The sequence below is a fragment of the Ascidiella aspersa genome, chromosome 4, assembly GCF_963924565.1.
Source record: "Ascidiella aspersa chromosome 4, kaAscAspe10.2, whole genome shotgun sequence".
Taxonomy (NCBI): Eukaryota; Metazoa; Chordata; class Ascidiacea; order Phlebobranchia; family Ascidiidae; genus Ascidiella; species Ascidiella aspersa.
In genome coordinates this window covers 8,860,520-8,886,662 of record NC_139450.1, presented here as the reverse complement: position 1 = coordinate 8,886,662, position 26,143 = coordinate 8,860,520, and the positions used below count along the sequence as shown (strand labels likewise).

Genomic DNA, 26,143 nt, shown 5'->3' with positions numbered 1-26,143 from the left:
CCTTCGCAGTAGATGAAAACTGATAGCAAAACATTTTTTTCAGAATTAAATTTACTCTTTCGGAAAACTTATTACTCTAAACTCCCAGCTATACAGTTTGTTTAAATGGTAAAGCTGCTCAGCTCAACAGGTAGGCCGCTTACGCCAGTCGTGCACTGCACAAGCTATTGCGCTGTAGCCCGAAACAGTTGATTATTATGACCAGTATGTGAGCTGCTTTAACTTTGTTTTACAGTTACGAAACGAGTTGTTGTCAAATTTAAATAGTAAGAAAGAAATAAATATGCAAGAGATTAAATATAACGTAATACTTTACTCATTCAAAACCAAATTCAAACGATACCCAAAATAATGCTAGCAATATTAACACCTGGACAAAAATGTATTAGGATTGTAGACCAGCGTCGAGTTTTTTTTTGTTATAAGAGTTTTTTTATGTTACCTATTAGTAATGACTATTTTCATATTTTACTAGGATCATTTCAGCAATGCATATTAATTGCCAAAAATAATTTGATTTGTGTTGAATAAACATGTTATCTCGGTTGCAAACATGTCGACAGTGCTTTCATATTACCAGAAAAACCCAGCATATTCTTCCAGCATCATGGAAGTACCCGTTTGCCAACGAATATCAACATCACAACCTGCAAAGACAAAATATAAGCCTGACAAGTTTTGATAAAGTCGCAATGCACTCCATGATAACAGGAAAAGAAAATGACCTGGGACTTGAACACCAAGAGGTAGGAACTAAAAGGTTACTGCTGTTTATGCGATCATATGTTTGGCCAAGAAACAACCCCTCAGTCAGAAGAAGGGTTGCCCTTTCATTATCCTTACTGGTTGGTGCCAAAGTACTCAATGTACAAGTGCCATTCTTGTTTAAACGTGTTGTAGATGCATATGGTACAGCTGGCATTAACATCGATACGCCTGAAGGCATGGCCCTGACCACAGGAATGATGATTATTTTGGGCTATGGAGCTGCAAGAGCAAGTTCAGCACTGTTTGGTGAGTTAAGGGATGCAGTATTTGCCAAAGTTGCCCAAAGGTCCATCAGAAATATAGCGAGAAGACTATTTGCCCACTTACATGATCTTGATTTAAAGTTTCACTTGTCTCGACAAACTGGTGCTTTGTCAAAGGCTATAGATCGAGGTACCAGGGGAATAAACTTTGTTTTGAGAGCCCTTGTTTTCAACATTGTGCCCACAGCAGTTGAAGTAACAATGGTCAGTTCTTTGCTTTGGTATAAGTGTGGCGGTGACTTCGCTTTGATCACTTTAATGACATTAGCATCTTATGCAACTTGGACATTTGCCATTACGGCTTGGAGGACAAAGTACAGACAGCAAATGAATAAAGCAGACGGCAAAATAGGAACAATTGCTGTTGATTCATTGATAAACTACGAAACTGTGAAGTATTTTAACAATGAAGCCTACGAAGTAGAAAGATATGACAAGGTTTTGGCAGACTATGAATCAGCAAACCTAAAAACCAACATGTCCCTTGCTTTGCTTAACTTTGGTCAGCAAGCCATTTTTACATGTGGCCTAACTGCAATTATGTTACTTGCTGCAAAGGGTATTCAGGAGGGTAATTTAACTGTTGGTCACCTTGTGTTGGTCAATGGACTTTTGTTTCAGCTATCTGTGCCACTTAACTTTTTGGGTTCTGTTTATCGAGACATGCGCCAAGCTATGATTGACATGCAGTCAATGCTTAGTTTAATGAACACCAAGCAAGACTTGGCGCTGCCAGATGAAGCCCCCAAGCTGGTCTTATCCAAAGACCAAGCCTCAATCAAAATTGAAAATTTGACATTTGGCTACACTCCGGAAAAAAATATTCTCAATAATTTGAGTTTTGAAGTTCAACCGGGACAGAAAATTGGAATTGTGGGGGGAAGTGGCAGTGGTAAGTCAACGATTGTTCGCCTGCTGTATCGCTTTTATGATCCCGACCAAGGCAGCATTACACTTGGTGGACAAAACATCAAAGATCAGGACATTCAGAGTGTCCGGAAAGCTATCAGCATTGTGCCACAAGAAACTGTGTTATTCCACGACACTATTTATCACAACATCGCCTATGGAAACCTAAATGCTACACAAGAAGAAGTTTTTGAGGCGGCAAGAATGGCCGACATTCACGAGGCTGTAATAAAAATGCCCCAGGGTTATGACACTCAAGTAGGTGAAAGGGGTCTGAAGCTGTCCGGTGGTGAAAAACAAAGGGTGGCGATTGCCAGGGCTATTCTCAAAGATCCGACCATTCTCATTTATGATGAAGCCACCTCTTCGCTAGATTCAATTACTGAGGAAAACATCTTGGCGGCTGTGCAACGTATTTCAAAAGACAAAACCTCTGTGTTTATTGCCCACCGTCTATCCACTGTGATGGACTGCGACAAGATTCTTGTTCTGGACAATGGAAAAGTTATTGAAGAGGGAAACCATTTGCAGCTTTTGGCCAATCAAAATTCCCTCTATCACCAGCTATGGTCTAGCCAACATAAGGGTGTGCTAGATAATTGTGAATCTCCTTAAATGGTATTCTTTGTACTTAGATATATTTTTTTAACCAATGAACTGTTTGTGGATTTATAACACTACAACACATTAGGACTTTAAAAGGGTTTTTGATCCAAAAATTTTTTTTATTTAATGTGCTTAGGCCAATTTATTTTCCAAAATACTGCCTCTATACTTTCTATGCAAGCCTATTTTAGGTAATTCCACAGATTATTACTTACCTGGCTCGCGGTCTACTGATATACAAATTATTAGCAAAGTATGATTGTTATGTCATAATAATATTATAATTGACACTTAACACTGCTTAGTTGTATATTTAGCAGTGCTATGAAAATAATGCTTATTAGCCTTGAGGGTCAGTTTTTTTTACTGAAATCCATGTTCTACTTGAAACAGTTGTTAACCTTTTAAACTAAACATTTGCTTTAGGTACCCTTATTTTGTTTAACAGGTTGATCAGAAATTTCCTCTTGATTTTAGAATGCAATAGTTTACATATCGTTTATATTACTATTTATTTCAGTCCAATTTTTTTAGTTAAATATAATGACATTTTCTGATTTAGTTCACAAAAATTTGTATATCGGCATATTTTCAACATTTTAGATGCCTTTTTGTTGTTTTTTTGCATATTATATAGATTTTATTACAGACAAATAGTACTACAATAGTATTTATTTATGGTGATGCATCAACAATTGGCAAATATTTATTTTTTATAAGACATTGCCTAGTTTTAAAATTGTTTAATGCAAAATTGCAAATGTAATTTTCTATTTATTGGAAGTCATATTTTATTCAGTACTGTAAGATACACTTTGCCTTAATTCTTTAATCATACAGCATTTTGTATTGTTTTTTGTTACACAGTCGGTCAATAGAAAAAAGGTAAAATTGAGACAAATATTTTTTGTGCCATTTGAAACATGGCATCGGAAGCAATGGATGTGGAAGAAGTAGCTTCAGCCAATCCAAAGCCTACGACGAATTGTTTGAAAAAGGATTCTGCTGCTATCAGCAGCAAACCAAATGAAGAGAAACTGAATGGAAACAGCACTCGGATACTCTGGTCTAGCAATGGTGTTTCTGGTGGAAGTAAAACCCCAGTGGCTGACAAGGACAGAGTTTTTACTTTTATTAATAGTGGAAATCACAATAGAAGCTCGTCAGAAAATTCAGCCTGGTCCATCAGGTCACCTCAGCCAATAAAAGTTCCTCTTTCTTGCCCAAGCCATGCGCTGCTGCGACAGCGGAACTCACATGAAAACGGTGTAAAGGCGAAAAAGCTGAGTTCAGGTTGCCAAGAGCAGCAGAAAAATAGTGTTGGCGACTCGCGCCGGTCGCTTGTGTTTTCTGCAAAGTCTCCTTCATCAGCCTTCACTAGAAACTTTCTGTTCCAAGCCCCAAACGAGCTAAATTCAATCGAAAGGGAAAGTAACATACTAAAGAGATGCAACAGTGCCCCACTTCTAACTGACCTTGAGTAAGTGGTGCTTATTACCTTTTGCTAAGTTTCATGTTAACAATATTAAAAAATTAAAATATTTAGTCACTGGTATTTCCATAAAAAATGCTTTAAACTAGATGTATTGCCTTTAACATTTTTTGAATATGTGTGGTAAAACTTTGCTCTAGTTTTCGTTTGAAAAACAGTTTTAATTGGTGTCCAAATTGGGTATTTGTTTCAGAATTGAGGAAATGTCAGCTTCCTGGTCGGCGAATCGACTTGCAACTGTAAAGTCTGGTCGAATGAGGAGGTTCAGTGCCACTATAGTTTCACTTAATGCTGTAAGGCTCCACATAATGTCACATATTAAAATCATCTAAACAGATATCAGTATTTATAGCTTCTTAAAAACAACCTGTCTAGTTGTCACTGCTATCCAGTTGTAGGATGCCATTAAGTGGTTTCATGCTTTTATTTCTGCCACATATATTATATACAGGGGTATTATATACCTGTGTTTGTTTTTCCAGTATAAATATATTTCTTCATCTTTCAATTTTAGTTAAAAGAAGCATTAATAATTCAACAATATTTTGCAGTCTCCTGCTTCAGGTTCTAGGCCAAGTTCCAGGCTGCGTTTGCACCAGCTAAAGAAGGTAAATCCACATTCTAACTATCCCTGTAGTTAATGCACTTGACAAGTGTACAAAGCTTGTAACTTTATTTTTTGTTTTTACTTGAATGATTTTCCGCATTTTGAGTATTTTTTCTTTAACAATTTTCATTATTGGTCCATAAATTCTTGTCTTATCTAAATTTATATGCTGTTTTGCTGTACTCATGATCTGTGATTTTTTAGGAGGAAAGTCTCGAAGGTATCCAGAACAAAGAAACTGAACATGAAAGGTTTGTGAACTGTTTTTTTAACAGCATTTAAAAAAAAGATTTGGATTTGGCTTTTATTTATTTATTTTTTTGGCTTTTTTTACTTAAAATCAAATCTGTTTTTAGAGAGGTGCAAGCTACAATTCAAATTTCGTCAAACTGCAGCGATTTAACATTGGTGAGTAAAAGTCATAAACCTATACCCCTTTAGTATGCTGGTTTCGCTTAGAATGATAGATTAAAATGTAATAATTGCTCCTGCACTACAGGTAGGTTTAATTTGTCAGTTTTCATATTTGTTTTTCACTACTTTTTCGATTCACATACTGAAGGCAAAAAATAGTTTATTACGTTTAGCCTTTGAAAGGCGCATTATAACTTTGAGACGGTGGTAAATGTGCTTGCAGTGGCGCCAGCGTGGTGTTTGAATAGACAACAACCTTGTTGGCCTGATCAAACACGCACTCATGCTAGGCCATTAACTATGAGCCGGAATCGCCGAATAGCGCGGGAGTTGAATTGCGGGATTAACTGCTTTACATTGGACACACGGTGTTTCAGTCGAATCTTTAAAGTTTAACAAATCCGTCCGGTTTCCGTTCAACGGTGACTGAATCTCGCCTGCTGCGGGGACCATCATTCGGTAAACTTGCTTATGCTTATTATTATGCCCGCGTAGGCGTTTTCAAAAATATCAATATGAAACCGCAGCGCCTGTAATCTCGATCTGAAATCGCCGGGCGGCAATTTTCACGAAAAAGCGTCAGCGTTGGTCAATTTCAAGCTGACAATTACCAGCCCGCCTATAAATGTGCCCGTCGCTGATGATAGAGCAAGTTTTTGATCAACAACCGTGACCAAGCGAAAACGACTCGCTGCCGACAGGCTAACGTCAGCACTTTTGAGTCGGTTCAGTGGTCAGCTTCTTGTTAAGCGTTTAAAAGTTGTTTTTGTGTAACTATGGCGAATATTACCATGGGTGGCAAAAGGTCTTTAAACTGCTACGCCAGTACCGGGTATGTATTTATTAGGCGTGGAATGATTGGGAATAAAGGCACTACAAAGCGTGTAGAGTTTTCAATGAACTAGCGATGTAACTGGTTTCCAAAAGTAAGCGTATAGGAGATTGGATACTCTCTGATACCGGCGGTCATAAAGGTTGCGGCCAATTTTTGCCAGTTCGACATTTCGAAGTTTGTTTTCTCCCCGCCATACATTACAGCCTTGGGCAGCGAGCAGCGAAGCGACGAGCCGGGGGTGTGTGTACACGAGAAACCATCCAGAAAATGCACTCTTTCCAACTTGCGTCGCCGTTATAGCCAGGCTTAACGGTTTGGGCTTTAAAGGGCTAGTTGTTCCCCCGCTGCTCGTACAGTTGACTGTGTAACAAACTACTTAACGCTTCGGCAAAGCAATTTTGTCGTTTTGTGCCTCTCAGTTATCGGCAGCAACACACACCCACATACACACACACGCTCGCGCGCACAACCGCGATCACACGCACACATAGGCGCGCTGTTAACACGGTAATGCGCGGGCTAGCAAGCCAGCCGCCTGTTGTGCCATGCCAGGTTTAATGATGATCCGTTTGCCAGGAGCTGCCTTAGAGATTTACGATCGAAGCGCATTGCTAGCCCAGCCAAGCCAGCACAGGGGGCCTTGGCACGTTCAGTTACTCAACGGGAGGGATATTCGACCCGAATTGGGTCGATTGGGGTTTGGACTGTCGATACCAAACGCTATCCGTTACGCCCTTATTGGAATCCGCGCGACTTTCTTTGGCCAAACGCCGACTCTACCACGGCGCGCCTTTGTGCCACTCGGCATCTGGTCATTGTTATCGCGCAATTGCGCTGTATGATTAAAACGTCGCGCAACGGCGCGAATGTGGGATGTGTTGTACAAACTTAAGTGCTCTGCGTGACGAAACTCGCGAACAGACGCGTTACCCACACCTTCGTACACGTTTGCTGACTTCAGGTTTAGAAAATACATTCCATTTCTCAGTGGTACGTTTTAAACGTTTCCGTCACCAAGATCATCTATTCGTGTTAGATCTTATGCCATCCACATATAAATGCAAACTTTATTGAATAATAAACCCACACACGCCACAATCGTTACAAATGGACCCGTTTTCTAACCATTTAATAAGTAACAGTTATAATTGTCGTATATCTGATATTGCGTATATACAGGCGTCATAGGCGTATTCCCTATGGTAAAATTCCTTATCAACGAATAACATGATATTATTATTTAAACTGGTCTGCATAGACTAAATCCGTCCTTCATGTGATGTTTGCGTAGTGTTTAAACAACCAAGTAAAAAATGATCGAATTTGCTGTTTTATCGCCACATCGAAAAAGTAGCACCGCAATAAGCTCCAACCATTACTACATTATTATTGCATGTTTAGTTTTATATTTTTTTTTTATGTATTAACTATAATTTACATAGTAGATTTTAACGTCACATTGAAACAAAAAACACTCAGGTAAACGATTTTAGGTGAAATTTTGCTTATAATACTACAAACAACCATCACCATTATAATTCGACGAGGCCTGACTAGCGAATTTTTCGAAAAATATCGTTGTTTCTTAATCATTGTCAATGTTTCGACATCTCTTTACATGCGATTGCAGGGCGAACAGCGTCGCACCAGCCTGGACAGCTACCTGGGTCAGAGCTTCTCTCCTCGCAACCACGCCTCGCCCTCTTCACTGCCACTCAAGCCTCAATTTCCCGCTCCGACCACAGGTAGGACTGATTATCCCCTTTGTGGTAACGTCGAGATTGGAGATGCTTGGTCGAGGTATTACTCGTTCAGCTCGTATCTACAAATGGAGGGTGATTTGAGCGGGGCTTATTACTCTATTTTGACGTAAACTGTTGAGAAAGGGTCAAGTTTGATGTAATTGCTGATTGGCTCTTATAATTTACGTCGTGTTAAACTTTATTAGGCGATTTTCCAATATTTTTATTGCGTTTAAATCTGAAAATGGTGCTTTTATTCGGCTACCTGTATCTTTTTGATTTCATATAACGTTGTCTACTGTGCTCACCGACACAGGGGCCCGCCGATCTTGTTTGGCACGGCTCACAAACAAATAGTCGGGGCGTCTGGCGATCCAAAAGTTGCCAGAACGCGTTTTGTGCCGAAAACCTTTGGATTAAATAGTACCACCAAGTTTCTAAATATTAAATTTAATGACAATCTATACCTATTTACCATGTTACTGAAAAGAAATTAATTAAATTTAGGATTAGCCTCAACAAATGCCATATTTAACATAGTAAACGTCATGCAATTGTGTCATTTTTTCCCGTTTCTTACTATTTGCTAACGATTGGTCTATACCGCGTATTTGATTATTATTGTTATTTTTTAATATGATTTACAGTGGATAAAACTCATATGGTATGCGACAATAGTCGATCTTGGTAAACTGATGTCCAAGCTTTCCAGTGACAAATGAACACCGCTGTTAGGTCCCTAACCATTGTATGTAGACCTTTATGAAAAGTCCATCTCAGGAACTGTGTCATAACAGGAACTGTGTCGTAGACCTTTATGAAAAGTGCATGGAACTGTGTCATGACATGTTAAATGGTTTTCCCTAATCGACATTTAACAAAATCGCGAAGGTAACGTAATGCCGTGTTGGTAAAACTTCAGTAGCCAATTTACATTCTATCATTAAAAACAACTGTCCATCTAAGAACGAAAGCAGAAACTATAATGCAGAAATGTAGCTGGCTGTTGTCCTCTAGTTGCGAAAAAAACATAACCGATCTTCAAGATTATTACAAAAGGATTTCATTAATTGATACTTTATTTATTTTTTTTCCTTTAAGCAAAACTAAGCTCATTTCTCTCCTAATACGCTCAACAGGTGCAAAATCAAGCCACACGCGCGCCATCGACTTCAATACGCCGCATTCTGCCCCTGGCGCTCTCAGTCCGACGCCGTCGCCCCTACACCAGCACCCCTCCTCTGGGGGGATACCGTCTCCCCTCACCTTTTCTCCCTCCCCGAGCCTGTACAGCTCGTCGCCCCTGCCCCCCTCCCCTACACGCGCCCTGTGCGGCCCCGGCAAGCAGTGCTTCTCCCCCTCCATGCAGATCCCTGTTTCCTTCGCGGCGCGCACCACGAGTCGCAGTCCCTCGCCGAGCCCGACCAGACGCAACTTTGTGACGTAAGTACTCGCCCGTTCTTGCTTGGTTGTGACGTCATTTCGTTTGTCGTCGTTGTTTTGTTTTTTTCTTTGGAAAGACGGTGGCCGTGAGACGTGGCTGTAGTATTATTTTATTATTTTAAAAATAATTATTTTAAAGTTTAGATTGGTCAAAATTTTCAAGACCTCTAAACAATTTTTTTTTTAAACTTATTTTTTCCCTTTGAATAAAGATTGCACCTTAAGCTTAGTTTCCTTGATCTCATAAAATAAACATGATCAAAACTAGTTGGGTTAAACATATTGTTTGTAAAAAAAACATATGAACGACACATCGGGCAGTTCAGTTTGGCTAATCCGTAGATATCAGACGCTTTTTGGCGTTATTGTATATAAGTTTGTTTTTAAAAACCTGTAAAAATACCACTTATGATACCTGTTAAAGCATTAAGGAGGTTGGTAAGAAAATGTCAATCAATTCATTAAACCCTTTCAAATAATCCATATTACCCAATTGCCTCACTGAAGTAGTTGTATTTGAACCGTAAAAAATGGTGATTGGATTTGAATGGCCTCGTTTATTATACGCGTTGTGCCGGTGGCCTATTTTGTGTGCTTATGAAGCAGCTTGCAACGAAGCGATTCTTCGCCATTACGTCAGCTGCCAAGTGTTGTTTTAAATCCTGGATGTGCGCCTGTCATTCACTCTTAGTGGATTTTCAAGTGTTCACAAAACATGAAAGTGTGTAACTATATAGTGCCTATTTATCACCAAGTCATTCTATTAACAGACTCGGGACACTACATCGTGATGTATAAAGAATCGTATACGCCGTTTTAGTAGCAATACTGGATGGTTCATCGTAGTTTAAGGCTTTCTGTGTCGATTATTAGTTTTAGCATTACATTTAGCAGATACCAAAAGTTTTCTTGCAGGGTATTTTTTAACCATGGTTCATTTCAGTCGTTTGCGGTAAAACACTTGCCATTTAAACGTTTCTCCATGTCCTAAATCTCGACTTGGAATTGTGTGACTCATTTCATGGCGTCTTGACCAATCATGCTGCACGATTTAATTCGACCGTATGTAATGCGAGGTTTAATAATTCCCATGGCGCTCGTAAGGGCGTAATGTTACCAATCTAGATTTGACAAAACATAATATCCACCGAGGAATAACGTATAGAAACGAAATGTGCAGTGAACTGTATATTATTTTTAACTATTTTGAATTTACATGAATTAAAGGTACATCTCACCGAGTAATTACCACCAGACCTGGTTTTGGGCAAAGTTTTTTTAAGACAGTTGAACAAACTTTGGGTGTTAAACAATGTTCAAACTTCCAGAACCGCGTTAACGATAAAGCGAGCAAAGTTTGTTTGCTTGTTTGTTCCAACTTATTATCGAAAGGTTGTGAATAAGTAACGCAGCCCAGTGACCTAAAGCACGTATGCGAAGTTACCACTTCGCCTCCCACAAAGTGTAAAACTTTAAACCCGAATAAACTTAAACTACCCCTAAACCTATGCTAGTTATGAGCTCATATCGTTAATTTAAACCACAGTAAACGTTTATTACAATCTTTTACTAAAGGGCTTTGTCGAAAATGGCCACGTCTTTGAGTTTTCAAATATGGAACGTCTTCGGCAAGTTAGTAAAGACCTTTTTGGTCTAGACTTAAATCTGCTCTCAGCGACGTTTAGTTTTAATCATACAGTTATTCAATGTGCGTTTCACATTCATTTTCGCCATTTCGTTTCACGTTTTTCTATACTTTTCTCATTATCTCACCGCGTAATAAGCTAGTTTTGCTAATCAGTCTTGTCATGGTTAGCAATGGACGGAAAAAAGTTTTGTAGTGTTGTACAATCCCTGCCCTTTGAATCAAACAGCGTAACCGCGTAGAAATAGGCGGAGTAAGGAAATTATTCCATATTTTACTTTTTAACCACTTTGTCAAAACCTCCGCTGTGTCTAAATCGTATGTTTTTGCATTATTGAATTCAACTCGTATATGTTTTGAAGCGCGGAAAAAAAAGTTTTGTACTAAAAAGAATATTTTTCCGCGTTGGGCATTCGAACGCTCCTATTTAATTTTCGTCCTCTAATAGATTTTTACTTAACAGTTTCTATGGCCTCTTTAACAAACATCTTCATATTACTTACTTTGCTTTAGTTCAGTTTTACGAACAGAAAAGTGGGCACAAGTGGTCGTCTTTGTATATGTCAAGTACAGACTGTAACAACACACTCCGTTGTATGTTTTCAGGCGCAGACGGAGTCAGAGCCCCTGCATTATGCGACCGAGCGCGTTGGGCGCCATCAAAAGGAAATGTAAGTGTGTTTTGACCGGATTTGCTCTTTGTGCGTGCTTGTTTGCGTCCTAGGCCAGGCGAGCATGACTTGTCGACGAAGAACTTTAGGAAGGTTGTGGCATTCGCCTAACTTTTATTTTTCAATTCGCTTAAAGTGTCTCTGAATCAACGGTTTTCGAGAAATTTTGCTTCGGTTGTGAACCCTCAATAACGTGGATCAAAATCAGCTTGCGAGTAACTTTAAACCCGCCGTACTCAATGCTTTTGCCTTTTAAACCAATTTTGCTGTCAAATGAGATTAAGAAGCGCCGTATAGAGCCGACCGTGAAAGCAATTTCCTAAAAATCAAACGAACTCTGGCAATTTGGCCTGATACCCGGCGTAGAGTTGTAGTTGTTGTTCGGTCGAACTTCAGTGTATACTGCCATTCTTGCTTTGGGTTCACGGTCGGCTGCCTATGACGCAAGCGCAGCAGAATTACTTGTCTGTTGCATGGAATTGAAGTGTGGCGCTGAGTTCTGTTCAAGAATTCCGAGTAGTATCTCCTTCGTGTTTTCTCCGACCCGGCCTGTTCGCCAACCGCCGTTTCGTCACCCGAGGCTAGGTTTTCACGCCAAACACCGAACTGTGTTGGTTCATCAGCTCTGTTGAATTTAAGTTGCGCAGATGACGTGCGTACCAAAAAATTACCAATTCGAACAACAATGCCCTGTTTTACTGCTTTGCGCAGAAAATAAGTCATAAAATCACTTAGAATTCTCGGTTCGGTAGGAAACAGTATAGGTATTGCAGCTATGTAAAAACTCGACAGCGTTTGAGATTCTTATATTGCTTAATATATTGCAGAGCTCTGTCGTGCCAATGAAAATCATCAGCGTTCAGACGACGTCAAATTTTGTCTTTCCTTCAAAAAATAATACTGTTTTGACTTTCGCAGTTCAACAAATAATTTAGTCTTATACAGCGCTCAATTGTTAACAAAATATGGCGACCAAAATTAAATGTTTAATATTTGACAGGTGACTCTGACAACGAGTGCAGCTCCCCGAAGCGAGCGTTCGCCCCAGCGGGGGTTCCCGGGGTTCCTGCGGTGCCCCCCGACCCGGCAGCACACCCCGTCAACTCACCCTTCCAGCAGCGAATTCTGGCCCAACGATCCCTCAGGTGAGACAACCTAAAGCTCGTCGCGAAAAAGCAATGTTGCACTGATGGTCAATTGAAACTCGTAGGCGGAACGATTGTTCTCGACCTCACTTCACGCCGAACCATCGGTAGGCGTGACGTTTATTTATAGGTCATCCTAATTGTGCCAGTTAACGCATCCGGCTTCTGCCAGACGCTATAAAAAATCAAAGCCCTGGTTTGTGATAGCGGGCAAATCTGGTCTAAGCTTTCAGGTTTTTGAACTCGCTTCTTCTATTGGTATTTGTTGTCCTTTCTTTTGCAACGAAATAGCATTGTCACGACCTCCAGCCTTGAACCTTAAATACGAAAATGCAGCAAACTTTAATTTTGAAAATTGTATATTTGGGCCAGTTCCTAGGCAAACTATAATTTTACGAACCGGGAATTGAAAAAAATGCCAACATTTACATGCAATTTTTGCATATGGCGTAATTGATCAACATTACTTTATGACCGATTTTTGTCCGGAGCTTTATAGAAAAAGTATACATCGTAGAACTTTCACATTTCCAGACATGACGTAGAGTGGTATGTACTTGCGTGTAAGAGGTTTAAAAGTCTGCACCCCTAGGGGCCTTTGATTGGGGGACAAAAAATGTAAAATATTGTGACGTCGTCGTTTTAGCATTCTATAGCTATCGACTTCTATCTACTTCGGTTTAATCTTATCGGTATTTTCTGTTTCTTCAGTCTGTCGTCTAGTTCAATGGATAGCTCCGACACCAGCATCACCCCAAGTCCCCCCTATCACCCCTGCGGCGGCGGCTTCCAGACCCATCACCTTCCCAGCCCCCTGGGGGGAATTCCCAGGCCCCAGCACCACCCCCATCACCACCTTACCACGCACCAAGTCACACATGGGATACACATACACGTAAGCGCCTTCACCTGTTAAACCTTGGGTTCCCAACCTGAAGAGGTTGTCTTAGGGCAGTGCTTCCCAAACTGTGTGCCTCGAGAGGTAGTCAAGTGTGCCGCAAAACTTTTTGTTATTTTGGAAAATAATTTACTTTTATTACCAGTAGGCATACACGCAGGCAGTTCAGACTCAAATACGCATGCATTCATTACAAATTTATAATTTTGACACATTTACTTATAGTTTGTCGTGTGTTAAGAGCGATTCTAAAGTTACCATATTGTTGTTTTATTAAAAGTGTGCCGCGAAATATTTAATTTTTTTTTGTGTGCCGCAAGCTAAAAATGTTTGAGAACCACTTAGGGTCAAGTTTGAGGACCACTTAACCACTTTAGGGATGTCTTAAGTGTTTCTAAACACTTTTTATCTACACAATGTTCGGTGTTAACTCCCTGTCCCTTTTCTTTCTCACAGCACCCCGAACCCTTGATCCGCCCAGCGTCCCCCGCCAGTTCAACTTGCTCATCCTCGTCGCTAGAGGGCATCCGTGACCTTCAACCTTTGACCTCTCCAGGTCAAAATCCTGTGCTTCACAAAAAGGTCTCCAAGGCCGTGGTAAGACAATTGTATAGAAAAAAGAAAAATTCTTGTTTTGTATTATTTGCCTGGACAAACAAAATGTTTTTTAGTATTTCCAAATTATCCTACTCCTACTGTATTTATTGAACACTTAATTTTTTTTCAGCGGTGTAAAGAAGAGTAATTATTTAACAACAATGCCATGCTGTTAAAGATTATTTTTGTAATACGGTTCAATGTCTCAAAATAATTTGTTTTTTTTACAAAGTACGCTCTTCACAAGTTGGATGGGTAATTTAGAGTTTACCGTTCATACGTGTTCGTATTTTAAAGTTGCATAAACTTGAACCTTAAAACTTCTCAGCCGGAAGTTACGTCTCCAAACGCACTCAATGGACCGGCCACTCTGTGACGTCATCGCCTACAGTTCCGCTTCGGTGCACACGCCCCAAACCACGCTGCGGTCGCCGCGTAATTCGAACATCGCAGCACACTTGTCACACGTCCGACCCGGAAGCACCGAAACAATCGGCCGCCATTTTTTTGTCTCGGTGCTCTTCTGTTTTCAGCAGCTCGAAACGCTTAAGGAAAGAAAGCCTTGTTGCAAATACCCAATCGCACCCATTTCAGCTTTGGCGGCACGTCATTAATCTTTTGAGGGACGTCCGATATTATCGACGAATGCTGGTTATGGTTTATAATGCATTCTGTATAGTCAACCTATGCAAGGACAGTTTCTGTTCTGCTAGGTTACTAGAATGGAAAAAAATTGCACTAATTGCCTGGAGACATGCCTAAACAACTCCGAGTTGAATAAATTATTTGGGGTATAATAACATTTACTATCAAAATCTGTCTAATACATCATTTTCCTCGATTGTCGATCGAATACACAACCCAACCAACGAAAATATCTGCCAAAAGAGAAAAAAAGTCGGATCGAAATACGTTCGCTGGTAGTGACGGAGCAATTTATTTTCAATATGGCTGCGTATCACTCATATAGTCAAATGTAATAGAGGGCAACCTGTTTGTTTTATCCAAACGAAAAAACGGGCGTTTTCGATCCGTACCAGCCGTCGTGTGTTATTACGCCACACACCATACACCGCGCTTCAAATACCTCGCTTCGATTTTTCGACAGGCAAAGCTGTCGCCCGCACTGCCGTATTAATGCCATTTCGAGGCCTCTGGGCTAAACTTATCGATCCAATCTTGTCGAGGACTTACAGTGAGGCTCGGAGCAAAATGTTTTACCGGGCTTTTGTGTAAAAGCTTTGTCAAACCGAGCTATACAGCCGCTGAGATTAGCATCGGATGTAACATGCTACACTACACGTTTCCGTGTTCGCTTCAGTCCACATAGCACCCTTAACGTGTAAAAAAACACCAAGAATGCTGCCAAGCAGGCTTGTTAATAAAATGTATAAACTTATGCCGGTTAATCTGTTGGCCGAAGTTGTTGTCCCCTCGGTGCCATTATTTGGTCCCGGTGTTCTCTTTGTTTACAGTTTCGGCGTTTTTGGACGACGATTAAATATTTCTAGTCTGTTGTGATGCTTGTTGTAAAAGAAATCGTGCGGCTCGCGAATAACGTTGCTAAATTGGTATTTCGATTTTCAGTTATGCGCTGTGACAAAATACAGTACATACAATATCAGTAGTTGTTTGAAACTGTTTGTCGCTGTTAGCTAATTTTGCCGAGTTGGAAACTTGTGTCACTGTTCAGCCAACTGCTCAGTAGTAAAGCAGAGTTGCCATTCGGCACGATTTTTTTGGCCCTTGCCGAAATTATTTGATAGCATTTCTTTGCTGACTTATGTGTAAGCAATTGTTACAAAACAGGCCTTAATTTTAAAATTGATTACGTATTGGGTGGAGCGTTAATATGCTCGGCGTAACAGATTTTCGTGTTTGATATGCCCACTGTTACAGCATTTTGCTCGCCCGAAAGCTAACAGGCTTGTCTGTTGCCTGTGTTTTCGACCTAAAATCGACGCCCTTCGTTCAAGAATCCACGTAGCAACCCTCTCTCCTGGCCGAAAAAAATAATTTCTCCTTTTTTTTTAAATGTTTGGTCTTTTAAGTTAACCCAGTTGCGGGATGCTTGATCATTTTATCGTTCGCCACTGACAAGTGTTACCAAATATGTATTGTATATCTTCCATCTATCTCTTTCCATATCTTATCTTTCTTTCTTTCTATGTGTCAAAATATATATATATATATATATTATATATACATCGTTATATATTTCGCTTGTTGTGTTTTTGCGATATGCGATGAAATGTTTGCGATATTTTCCCTGCGTTTGCAAAACTTTCGTTGAGTTTGTTTGGCCAGAGCGTTTATTTAAAAGTATGACTGCTATTCTTCCAGTCGTCACTCTCGAACTAATATCTTACATGAAGAACCGAAATCGTAAATAGTGCTTGTTGATTTGCACGTATATTGACTTGCATATATCCAGTTGGTTGCATACTGATCGACTGGCATTTGCTTTCATCGGCGTGTCGGGTAAACGCAAAGGTTTGTTGCCATGTTTCGAGGAAAAAAAATGAAAAAGTTCAATGACAGGACCCGAAATACAGAAACGCAAGCTTCTATTATAACCTCTCGCCTGTCTTAGCGAAACTGCAGCTTCCAACCTTTACTTTTCGCAACTTTGACGTCTTTGTGATATTTTCGTTCGTTGATCGTTTTCTGCAAGTTCATTAAAGGCTCCATCCATAAACCACACGTCGTAGTCTCCGGGTGTTTAGAGTTTCGATGTCACGCGTGTTTTCTTTTCTTTCCGCCGTCACTGTAAGCTCTGCTCGTGTGTGTCTGGCTGTTTTCCATATCCGCTTTCAGCGTTGGTTCGTGTGCCCGTGGTGTGAGATCCCCGCGTCCCTCTGTGGTTTAAGCGTGCAAATATATCCAACAACCTACTTCCCTCCTGTGAAGTACGTGCGTAATGCAGTGTCATCAATCCGAACACAGTAGCTGTGCTGTTGCCTGTTTCTAGTACTTGCGAAAAGGAGGAACTAGGACTGCGCAAAATGATAGTTGTTCCACTTTGTGCGTGTAAATATATGCTGTGGTTGCTTTTTCAGTGAAACCAGGTTCATTTTATAGGCGATTCTCACTTATACATCTTCTTAGGCAGACTCCCCATGTAATAAACCCCAAACAGATTTGTGGGAACCGCGACCAACTTTGTAAATTGACACTGCCGTCACAAACGTGACTTATTTACCGTATTATGAGATTGAAAAAGAGGGTCCTGATTTGCTTCCCATTTACTGCAAAAGCAAATTATACAAAAACCTTTCTTTATAAGTTTATATGACCTTATTATATAAATGAGATAGCTTGATACTCGGTCAGTGGGTCTATGTGTCAATTAGGCAGAGTTCGCAAAGTATTTTATTGCAGTGGTTTTATAGTAGGCAATTTTAATTTCAACTGGGTTACGGTTTTTTTCTTACGTTGGAGGCCGTTTTTGCGTGTCCGTAAAAATCAAACTAACGTTTGCGTTAGCGCCTCTTAATGGTTTAAAATAAGTGCTCAGTCACATTCTTTAAACTAACCAAAACATTTTTATAATAATTTTATCAGTAAAAAGTATACAATGGCTATTTGTTTCTGGAACATAAGATAGGCCTACAGCTGATACAAGAAAATAGAAGTGTTATAGTATAGTGCAAACTATAAATAAATGTGATACAAAAGGCGAGGAAACACCGGCGTTCGATGACAGTCGCAGGAACTGCATAAAAAGCGTGACGAAGATTGAAGATTGACATCACGGTCTGGTTATTTTCCATGGCAGTGGAGGAAGCTCTTCGTCGTCACTGGATGAGAGTTTCACCTCGCGCTGACCAGAATCTTTTGTTGGCGGTTTTAGCGAGTTTCTCTAAATTAAAAAAAATAATTTTGAATGCATTACTAACCAATTAAAGCTGGAACACCGTTTATGTCAATTAAGCCAACCGATTTGATTGCATTCAAAGACAATAATAGATAGAGCTGTCCGATAATATCGGATCAGAGTCGATATCCGATACCAAGTTGAAGTATCTACAACATTATAAGGCGGTATCAATGCCCATCAAGCACGTAATTAACATGTAAACGTGGTTATTTGCTATTTTGAAACGTACAGAACATTACATTTGCAGGTTTCAATTTGATTAGTTTTTCTGATTTGGCCAATAGTATTTCCGTCACTTTGTATTGGATCAAAGGACTTGTATGCTGTATAGGCTGCGTTTCGCCTAACCCTAAAGTGTAGAATATCGCGTTTAGAGGAAAAAACGAATATGTAGGACTTCCATATACGGCCCGAGGAAATATTCCGTTAGGTTCATTGAAAGTAGCACGATTACACCAACCGTTCTGACCGCCACGGGCGAGCATGAATGCGTGTGTCTGTGAACTGTAAAGTTATGCGTTGCCGCGATCCTCCCTCTGCTCGACTCCAGGCATAGCTGTTCTTGAATCCGCTCCTTTAAAAATTTTCATACAAAGATTAGCGTAGAAAACAAACTTCTCACTATTTCGCTCAATGACGTTTGTAAGTGTAAACTTAACAATAAAACGCATTAAAGGGCTAAGAAGACCAGCGGTAAAAACACGTTTGTCTTTCTTATTTAAACCGACGACCATTTTTAAATATTTGGAAGAAGTGAATCAGTAAGCAAGTTCTGTTTTGTGTTATTAATGTTTATCGAATTCGCCCAAGCCCATTTAAGATATGCATTTTTATGCAACAATGTGCGCTTCTGAAACATAAGGTTCGACATTTTCAGGCTTAGTAAAACTTCAGAAACGATTCCACTATTTTGCCATGGCGTAATAACTTGTTTAGGCGAACTTTCAGTTTCAAACATTTAAACAACAAAATAGACGTCCCTGGGTGGGCTCGAACCACCAACCTTTCGGTTAACAGCCGAACGCGCTAACCGATTGCGCCACAGAGACGGACGACCCACAGCCAAGCAATTAGCAACTTTGTCTCATGAACAATGTCGCCCAAGGGCAAACACCGTCTACTAAAATGACGCGAGTCCCAAAGATATCATTTTTTGCCGCTAATTGCCGCTACACCGACCGATTGCAATATTAGGTTTGTAATTTCGAGCTCAAGTAACTTTCAGCACAGTAAAAAACAAAAGGCAAAGTGTAACTAAACCAGAACAGCAAGTATTGAAACCGCAGTTTTGAACAAAATGCATACAATTTTATTTAAATATTTGACTACGTAAAATAAAGAGCGCGCGAAATATACTCTGTTGGCATACTAGGTTAAATGGAGGAACTTTAATAACAAACTTATTATTGCAATTTATTTAACTGATAGACATCGCTCTTCTGGTGTAAACGAAGTATAAACCGATGTTTCGACAGCATATACCGCACTATTACAAAAGACGGTTCATTAAATTACTCAAGATTACCCAACATCGTAACACCGTGAACAAAAACAACTTGTACGTTACGGCTATATCTACTCGTCGTTGTAGCTAAAGCCATGACTGTTAAACGTTCGTTGTCCGACGGTTCTGCACCGAATGACTCTGTCGCGTCACAGCTTATAGCATACTTTAGTTAATGTTAATGTATTATATTTATCTATATATATTATTTTTATTTTTTACTTTTTAGTAAATATTCTGGCTAACGCATTGTCGTTTAAAACGTCAGTTTACGTTTACACCAGAAGAGCGATATCTATCTATTGACATGTTGCCTGGTGGAGCTAACTCTATTTATTTAACAGAGTTGGAAGTAAAGTGGATTGGGTCGATATTCTGAAATATACTTTGTGCCGTAACTCGGAAATTTTGTTCGTTAACGGGCTGGTTGGCTAACGGGAATCGCTAACATACGATTGTTTTTTTATCGCGTAACAACGTAACCGCAACACGTACTGCTATATTACTCGCACTCTGCATATATATATATACCTTGGCTTTACAAGACGCCCGTCTCGGCACCAGGCTTAACTCGACGGGATCGTCGATAGAGAAAGCGCCGAAGCTGCACGGGGAACTGGCGCCGCTGCTCAAGACTGGCTTCAAGTGCTTCCCAGGGAAGTAGTCGCCAGAGTCGTCCAGCTTCCTCGAGGGCCAGGCTTTCGTCTCGTGAGCTACCTTAGGAAGCGGGTCGCTGTCGTAGCATGGAACAGCTTTGACGACCGAAGTCCGATCACCAGGAAAATGGTTTGGTTCGGTTTGGGGGAGCGGCTCGGGTGTAATCGGCTCGCGTTTTGCTTCCACGTACGACTCCTCTGCGATGTAGAGCCTTCCCTCGCCGAAGCTGTCGTCCTGGACACTTGTTTGCGGTGAGCAGCTATCGTTGCCTATGGTCGGGGAAACCCGTTCGTTTAGAGCGCGAAACTTCTCGACCAGTTGCGGCGGACCCGGGCCGGGCTCTTCGCAGTTAAGCCTTGAACTCTCGTTGACTTCCGAAGTGACGTCATGGCTGCCGCGAGGGGGCGTCAGAGGTTCAAAGCAGTCTCGAAGCGACCTGACTTCCGTGACTACAATGTCGGTCGTGGTCGACTTGGATAGTTTAGTCGCACTTTTGTCCTGGTCAGGCGTCGAAGAGAAAGGCTGGCGGTCCAAAGTAGGGTCGTCAGCTACCAGATTGTGCTGGCCCTCGCCAACTATGACCACTTCGCCTATCACGTCCGGCGGAGCTACGATGCTTTCCTCTGCAATCGAAATTTCGTGTGGGGGTGAAAAGCACGCCTTGGTGTTTATTACTTGTTGTGCTCTTGTCATTTCTGCGTTTTTATTGGTAATAGTCTATTAATTTAAGAGATAGAGAGAGTGTATAACTGTATGTATATTACAGTATATTACGTACACTACACATACCGAATATATCCGACGACGATCCGTTCAGTTTTGTGGTTACCGCCTCTTTATGTATCTCAGTTCTTAAAACAAAATTTGTAAATAAAAATGTTTTTAAAGTGAACATATTTTAACTTTTCATCGCTATGACTTTAAATTAGAATTACAGTCAGGCTCAAAAAATAATTTATTAGTTTACAAAACAAAACATAAATGAATACCTAGTGAAATCGTTTTCCGGTTTGGGATTGGTTTCATGCTTTTCATCTTTCTTATTACTTATCTTTGCTTGGCAATCACCACTAGCTGAGGCCACGACACGTTGGTTTTGTCCTGCATTGGAGTTGGGAGGCATAGAAGCGCTTAAATATCGCGAGATGAGATACATGTTGTCAATCTGCGCGCAAATTAAAGTGGTACTTTACATACAAATATGCCAAACAATTTGGTTCATACAAATTAAGCCGATGTTTAATTTATTTGAAATTACAAGCTTCTCGTTAAACTCTTTAATTATGATTCCCATTTTAAAACAGCTATTTAAGGATTTTTATTAGGGTTGTTAAAAAAAACGCATTTTTGTCGAATTTCAGGTGGGACCACCTGGAATTGTTAGGTTGCTTCTAAAAACTCCACAAACCAAATCTGAGCACGTTTGGTTCAGTGTATTAACCGTGCTACGCCAATTTAAAATTCAGATTAAGGTTAAAATTAAAAAAAAAAATTATCCCCTCCCTGAAAAAATTTCTATGTTTTTTTGCATTGCAATGGAATAGCTATAATAAAACCTGTTTTACAGTTTAAAGGTGAGTAGTCATGGTATAAATGTCACATTTTAACAAAGTACATTGTAGATATATACTGTACCTTTTTGCCTTCCGGGGGGCGCTCTGATTTCAGGAGCTGGTTAAATCGCTTTAAAGCCTCTGCAAACAAAATAACGATGTTAATCGGCACACGCGCGTACCAAAAACCCGCGATCGACTACGACCAAAGTTTCGCACCTGTGTTGATTCTTTGCACCTCAGGATCGTCACTGGCTGTGCACGATTCGCAGGAGTCGAGTTTTCTTTCCACAGTCGTGAGCGTTGATCTACGCACATTGCAGCTTTTCAATGTGATTTACCGGTGTTGTAAACAAGTCATTTTTAATTGACTCAAGCCCCAATCAATTTATTCGTAAAATAACAAGTCAGTCTTTTCGAATAAAAAACAAGTCAAGTCATCGTCCAAGTCAAGTCCCAATCAACTCATAGTTAGAGCAAGTCAACTTTAAGTCAAATCCTTGTCATAAAAATAAAGCGTTAAACTACTTAAACTGATGAACTCGATGAGTTATATAAGCCTCACATGAGTGGATTGCTGAAAATCCACCTCATTTTAGTAACGTAAATAAGTGAAATACAGGCTGTGGAGTCGCAACCGGACTTGGCACTCGACCAAATCGCACATTTGGCCGCAGTTGGTCTCGGGTTGTTTTAAATCGACTACGCAGCCCTGCTTTTTAGTATTAAGTTAAACTTACCTGCATTTTATCATGCGACGAGAATTGTGGAACGCTGCATTGTTCTTCGTCATATCCACCCACAAGGCACGAGACTGCTGGATTGCACGTATTGCGCAATCCTCGGGATCTGTACGACGATTCAATATAGTTTAGAACATAATACAAAATCCTAATCTTCATAGAAACCAATCAACATGTAAGTGACCCTCAAAGAAATTTAACTGATTGAATAAAAACAGTTTGATTTTAGGAAAGTGGTTCTCAACAGGGGAACGCTCAAGGGTGCCGAGAGATATTCTAAATTCTTTAAGATTTCAATTTTTACTCTATTTTCTTAAGCTTTCTTGATAGAGTTTTTTAAGTACGATAAAAGTGCCAAATATTAAAAAGGTTTTATCAACCTTGTTGCACAGTTAATAAACTGTTTCAATCACGTTTATTGTAATGTTACACGTAAACACTGAACAAAAATACGAGAAAGGGTGTGGCGAACTATTTATAATTTCTATAGGGTGCCGCAAGCCAAAAAAGGTTGCGAAACACTGTTTTAGGACATAGTGATTCTGATCGTTTTGCTAAAACATGTTTCAATCGTCATTAAATAGACGTTGAACATGAGTAATGAATTTATTATTCAAATACCTTCGCTCGATTCTTGCTGTATGCTGTCGATTTTCTTCTTGGCCTCATGGGATGCTTTTCGTTTGACCGAAGGCTTGCTGTGTTAAACAAAAACAAAAACTTGGAAATAAGGCTTTCAACCTAACGCAAAACAGACATTTCCAAGTCTAATGATTAAGAAAAACAAAAACGCTTTTATACTATTCCAGTAGCACTTCATTGCGAATCATCGTACTCACCTGCGGTTGTGGCTCCGTCTCAGTCGTCGGGAGTAAACCTTTCTTCGTCGCATCACCTGCAATGGATTAAATATATAAATTACTATGAATCTGGCATTAACAAACCCTTGGAAAAGTATTTCTCAACCCTTTTTCGCGGCGACTCAAACACTCGGGGGAAGTATACCGGCTAAACTTTTGGCGACCCGACTTAATTTAGTTGAACTTTTTCGTAAGCGAACAAAACGTAAGCATTTGCATCAACAAGTTTAAACTTAATTAACATAATCCATGTCTTTGTATCGTTGCCACACGTTTTCCAAGTATAGAAGAAGTCTTGCATTGTGCCAATCTTAATCACTCTACCCATATAAAATAATGCAGTCGGCGACACGTGGGTTGAGACACAGTACACACCGCCTTACAATATACATCTTTACAGCTCAGGTATATGCTAGGGTGAAATATGTACAACACTTCGTACCTGGAATTTAAATGTACAATACACAGAGACGCAAAAGAATACCCCAAAATTGCACTTTTGGTAAACCTATAGCCCATGGGTTGTTATCCGGTGGGCCAGGGTCCACTGGTGGGCCACAGGAGCATTTTGAGGTGGGCCACAGCAGAACATTAGGAATATTGTAAAGTTTGTGAAAATTTTTTTAATTGTTTAATTATTTAGGTTATTTTACAATACATTCTCAAGCTTCGCATTAACAGTTGTGTTATGATAAAATGTTCTTCTTATTTTCACATTTCAAAGTTATTCTTAATATCTTAACACATTTCAGTTGATCATAGCCAATTTAAGCATAACTTTAAGAAGTGAGCCACAGGATATTTTCAAAACTAAAGTGGGCCACGACCATAAAAAGGTTAAGGACCCCTGCTAGTAGAGCCGATTTTCGAACACATTGCTAGAGCGGCGCTTCATTAAAGCGCCGGTAAAATTTCTCACTCTTCGACGATAGTTTCTTTTCATCCTTCTTCCCTCGCTGGAGAGGACCTGCGTCGATGCGGATGACGTCACCGACGACATGCGTAAGGTCGACGCGTCGGACGCCGAAGCTGACGGAGGTGCCCAGTCACCGTCTTTCGGGCGGCGGGGAAATGCTAAAGAACAAATGCACAGAGACTTGGTTTGTTTTCATAAGGGCAAAACACATTCGGTCAAATCTTGTGATGTCCGATACCTTGCAATTTCTAACCGATATTTTCGGCAAAAAGTATCGTGTTCCGATCCAATACCAAAAGACATCATACCTATGCTACAACAATCAAAACTGGGGAATTTGAAACGTTCAGAGGTATCTTTAGCAGGTTATTAGGCCACAATTTGCTTTGGTGTTGAGACGTTTAGTTACCATCTGTTGTTAATCTACTATATATATGTTTTGGCAAATCAACCGTTTAAGGTGGAAGTGCTGTTTTCGATAGCAAATCGTGGCTGAAATTCCTATAATGATTTGGTATCGGGTCGGCACACATACCACCCAAATATCGGACATACCACCCTAACACTACCCGTTATCATCGGCTATCGCATCCTATCCGATAAGTTCGGACATCCCTGGTCAAAACGCTTTGCGTCACAGGCAGTGCATTTCGAGGCCAGAGCCTTCACCCATTTACGTACCTAAAATATGGAGGATATATGACAATCTACTCATAGAAGATTCGGGAAATGCGCGCGTTGGACTCGGTTATATTCCTGAGTTCCAACTCCCACTCTAGTAAAACTAATCGACTCCTTCGAATATCAAGGCTGACTCCGACTCCGCAGCCCAAGGTCCCCATATAACTTAAAGCATATAGATAGAAATTAAACTTTAACTACTGAGGTAACAGTTAGTTTGACAGTTTACCTTGAACGGGGTATGGTGTAGTAACGAGTTACAACACCTTTTTTGTCGTTACGTCTTGTATACCCGCTATGATTTATCAGACAAGCACAGAAAGTTACTCAGTGAAGCATTTTGCAAATAAATTATGTCGAACTCTGAACCGGTTAGTCGACATACCAGCGTCGTTCTTTGGCGGCGACTTTATGTTCGACTTTGCCCGATTGATGGCGATGGCCAACGAAGTCAGCTCGCTTGACACAGCACTGCGCAAACTGATACAAAAGATAACATTTAATAACTTTGTCGGCTACAGGCCTGGGAAATTTTCCTAAATCGCTGCTTTTTCACCCATCAGAAGCTCTTTCAGGTGGGCGATTGACTTTAACTGAGGTTTTTTGGTTGGGGTAAATTGAGGCTATAACCTTTCACGAACATTATATATTTGATGCGAATCAATCTTTTTATAAGGCAAATCATATTTTTGTAGAGTTTCTACATAAAAGAAGAACTGGAGTATTAAAAATAATCCGGTTCAACGTTAGGATTAAATTGTTTTGCTTCATTTTTCCACGCTAGATTATTGGTTTTGGAAATAACTCCCGAACAGTTAATCGCTAAAGGTAGAAAAAGGTAGGTAAAAGAGGAGCGCCCAATAAAAAAATGTAATAGGTGGGCCACGACGTTAGAGGTTATGGAATTGTATTAGACTAGACTTTATTTTATAAAAATAGATTTAGTCCAGGCAACATATCACTAGCTAGACGTCTTATTTTTTACTTTTTAGTACATATACACTGGATAACGCATTCTCGTTTTAATTATTAACCCTAATAAGGTGAGCTGGTATCTGCTGCCGAAACGTCGGTTTATACTTGGTTTACATCAGAAGAGCGATTTCTATCTATAGACTTTATTTCACCTGAAAAGACGGCTGTCGCCTCTCGGGTCCATCAACTCTAGCGCTCTCTGTCTGAGCCTCTCAAAATCATCGTCACAGTCTGTGGAAACCCTGTCTTCGTGCTGGCAACGATACCTCCTCTGCGTTTGACGTTAAACGTTTAAATTTATCTGCATATATGTTTTTAGCACAGCGGAATCAGACGATT

General features: G+C 40.2%; 2 protein-coding genes and 1 non-coding gene across 3 annotated transcripts; 2 read left to right on the top strand and 1 right to left on the bottom strand.

Annotated features, from left to right (window-relative positions):
- The first annotated feature begins 480 nt into the window (after positions 1-480).
- LOC146147023 (iron-sulfur clusters transporter ABCB7, mitochondrial-like) lies at positions 481-3,342 on the top strand. Its single transcript, XM_083386385.1, has one exon. It carries the CDS (start codon positions 534-536, stop codon positions 2,553-2,555), a length of 2,022 nt encoding a protein of 673 aa, XP_083242511.1. The 5' UTR covers positions 481-533; the 3' UTR covers positions 2,556-3,342.
- Positions 3,341-14,449, top strand: LOC146147022 (uncharacterized). Its single transcript, XM_083386386.1, has 12 exons — positions 3,341-4,026; positions 4,232-4,331; positions 4,590-4,646; positions 4,850-4,896; positions 5,002-5,053; positions 7,525-7,639; positions 8,776-9,079; positions 11,331-11,395; positions 12,396-12,540; positions 13,252-13,435; positions 13,895-14,035; positions 14,364-14,449. The coding sequence occupies exons 1-12, from the start codon at positions 3,470-3,472 to the stop codon at positions 14,409-14,411; spliced, it is 1,815 nt and encodes a 604-aa protein (XP_083242512.1). The 5' UTR covers positions 3,341-3,469; the 3' UTR covers positions 14,412-14,449.
- A 4,441-nt stretch (positions 14,450-18,890) lies between these two features.
- Positions 18,891-18,964, bottom strand: Trnan-guu (transfer RNA asparagine (anticodon GUU)). Its single transcript has one exon. It is a non-coding gene; the product is annotated as a tRNA-Asn (tRNA).
- Positions 18,965-26,143: the final 7,179 nt, after the last annotated feature.

Bases quoted from the DNA above. Each gene is read 5' to 3' on its own strand.
- LOC146147022 (XM_083386386.1), top strand. From the start codon at position 3,470: ATGGCATCGGAAGCAATGGATGTGGAAGAAGTAGCTTCAGCCAATCCA. The intron at 4,647-4,849 runs GTAAATCCACAT...GTGATTTTTTAG, and splicing joins GTTTGCACCAGCTAAAGAAG to GAGGAAAGTCTCGAAGGTAT. The intron at 13,436-13,894 runs GTAAGCGCCTTC...TCTTTCTCACAG, and splicing joins CACATGGGATACACATACAC to CACCCCGAACCCTTGATCCG.
- LOC146147023 (XM_083386385.1), top strand. From the start codon at position 534: ATGTTATCTCGGTTGCAAACATGTCGACAGTGCTTTCATATTACCAGA.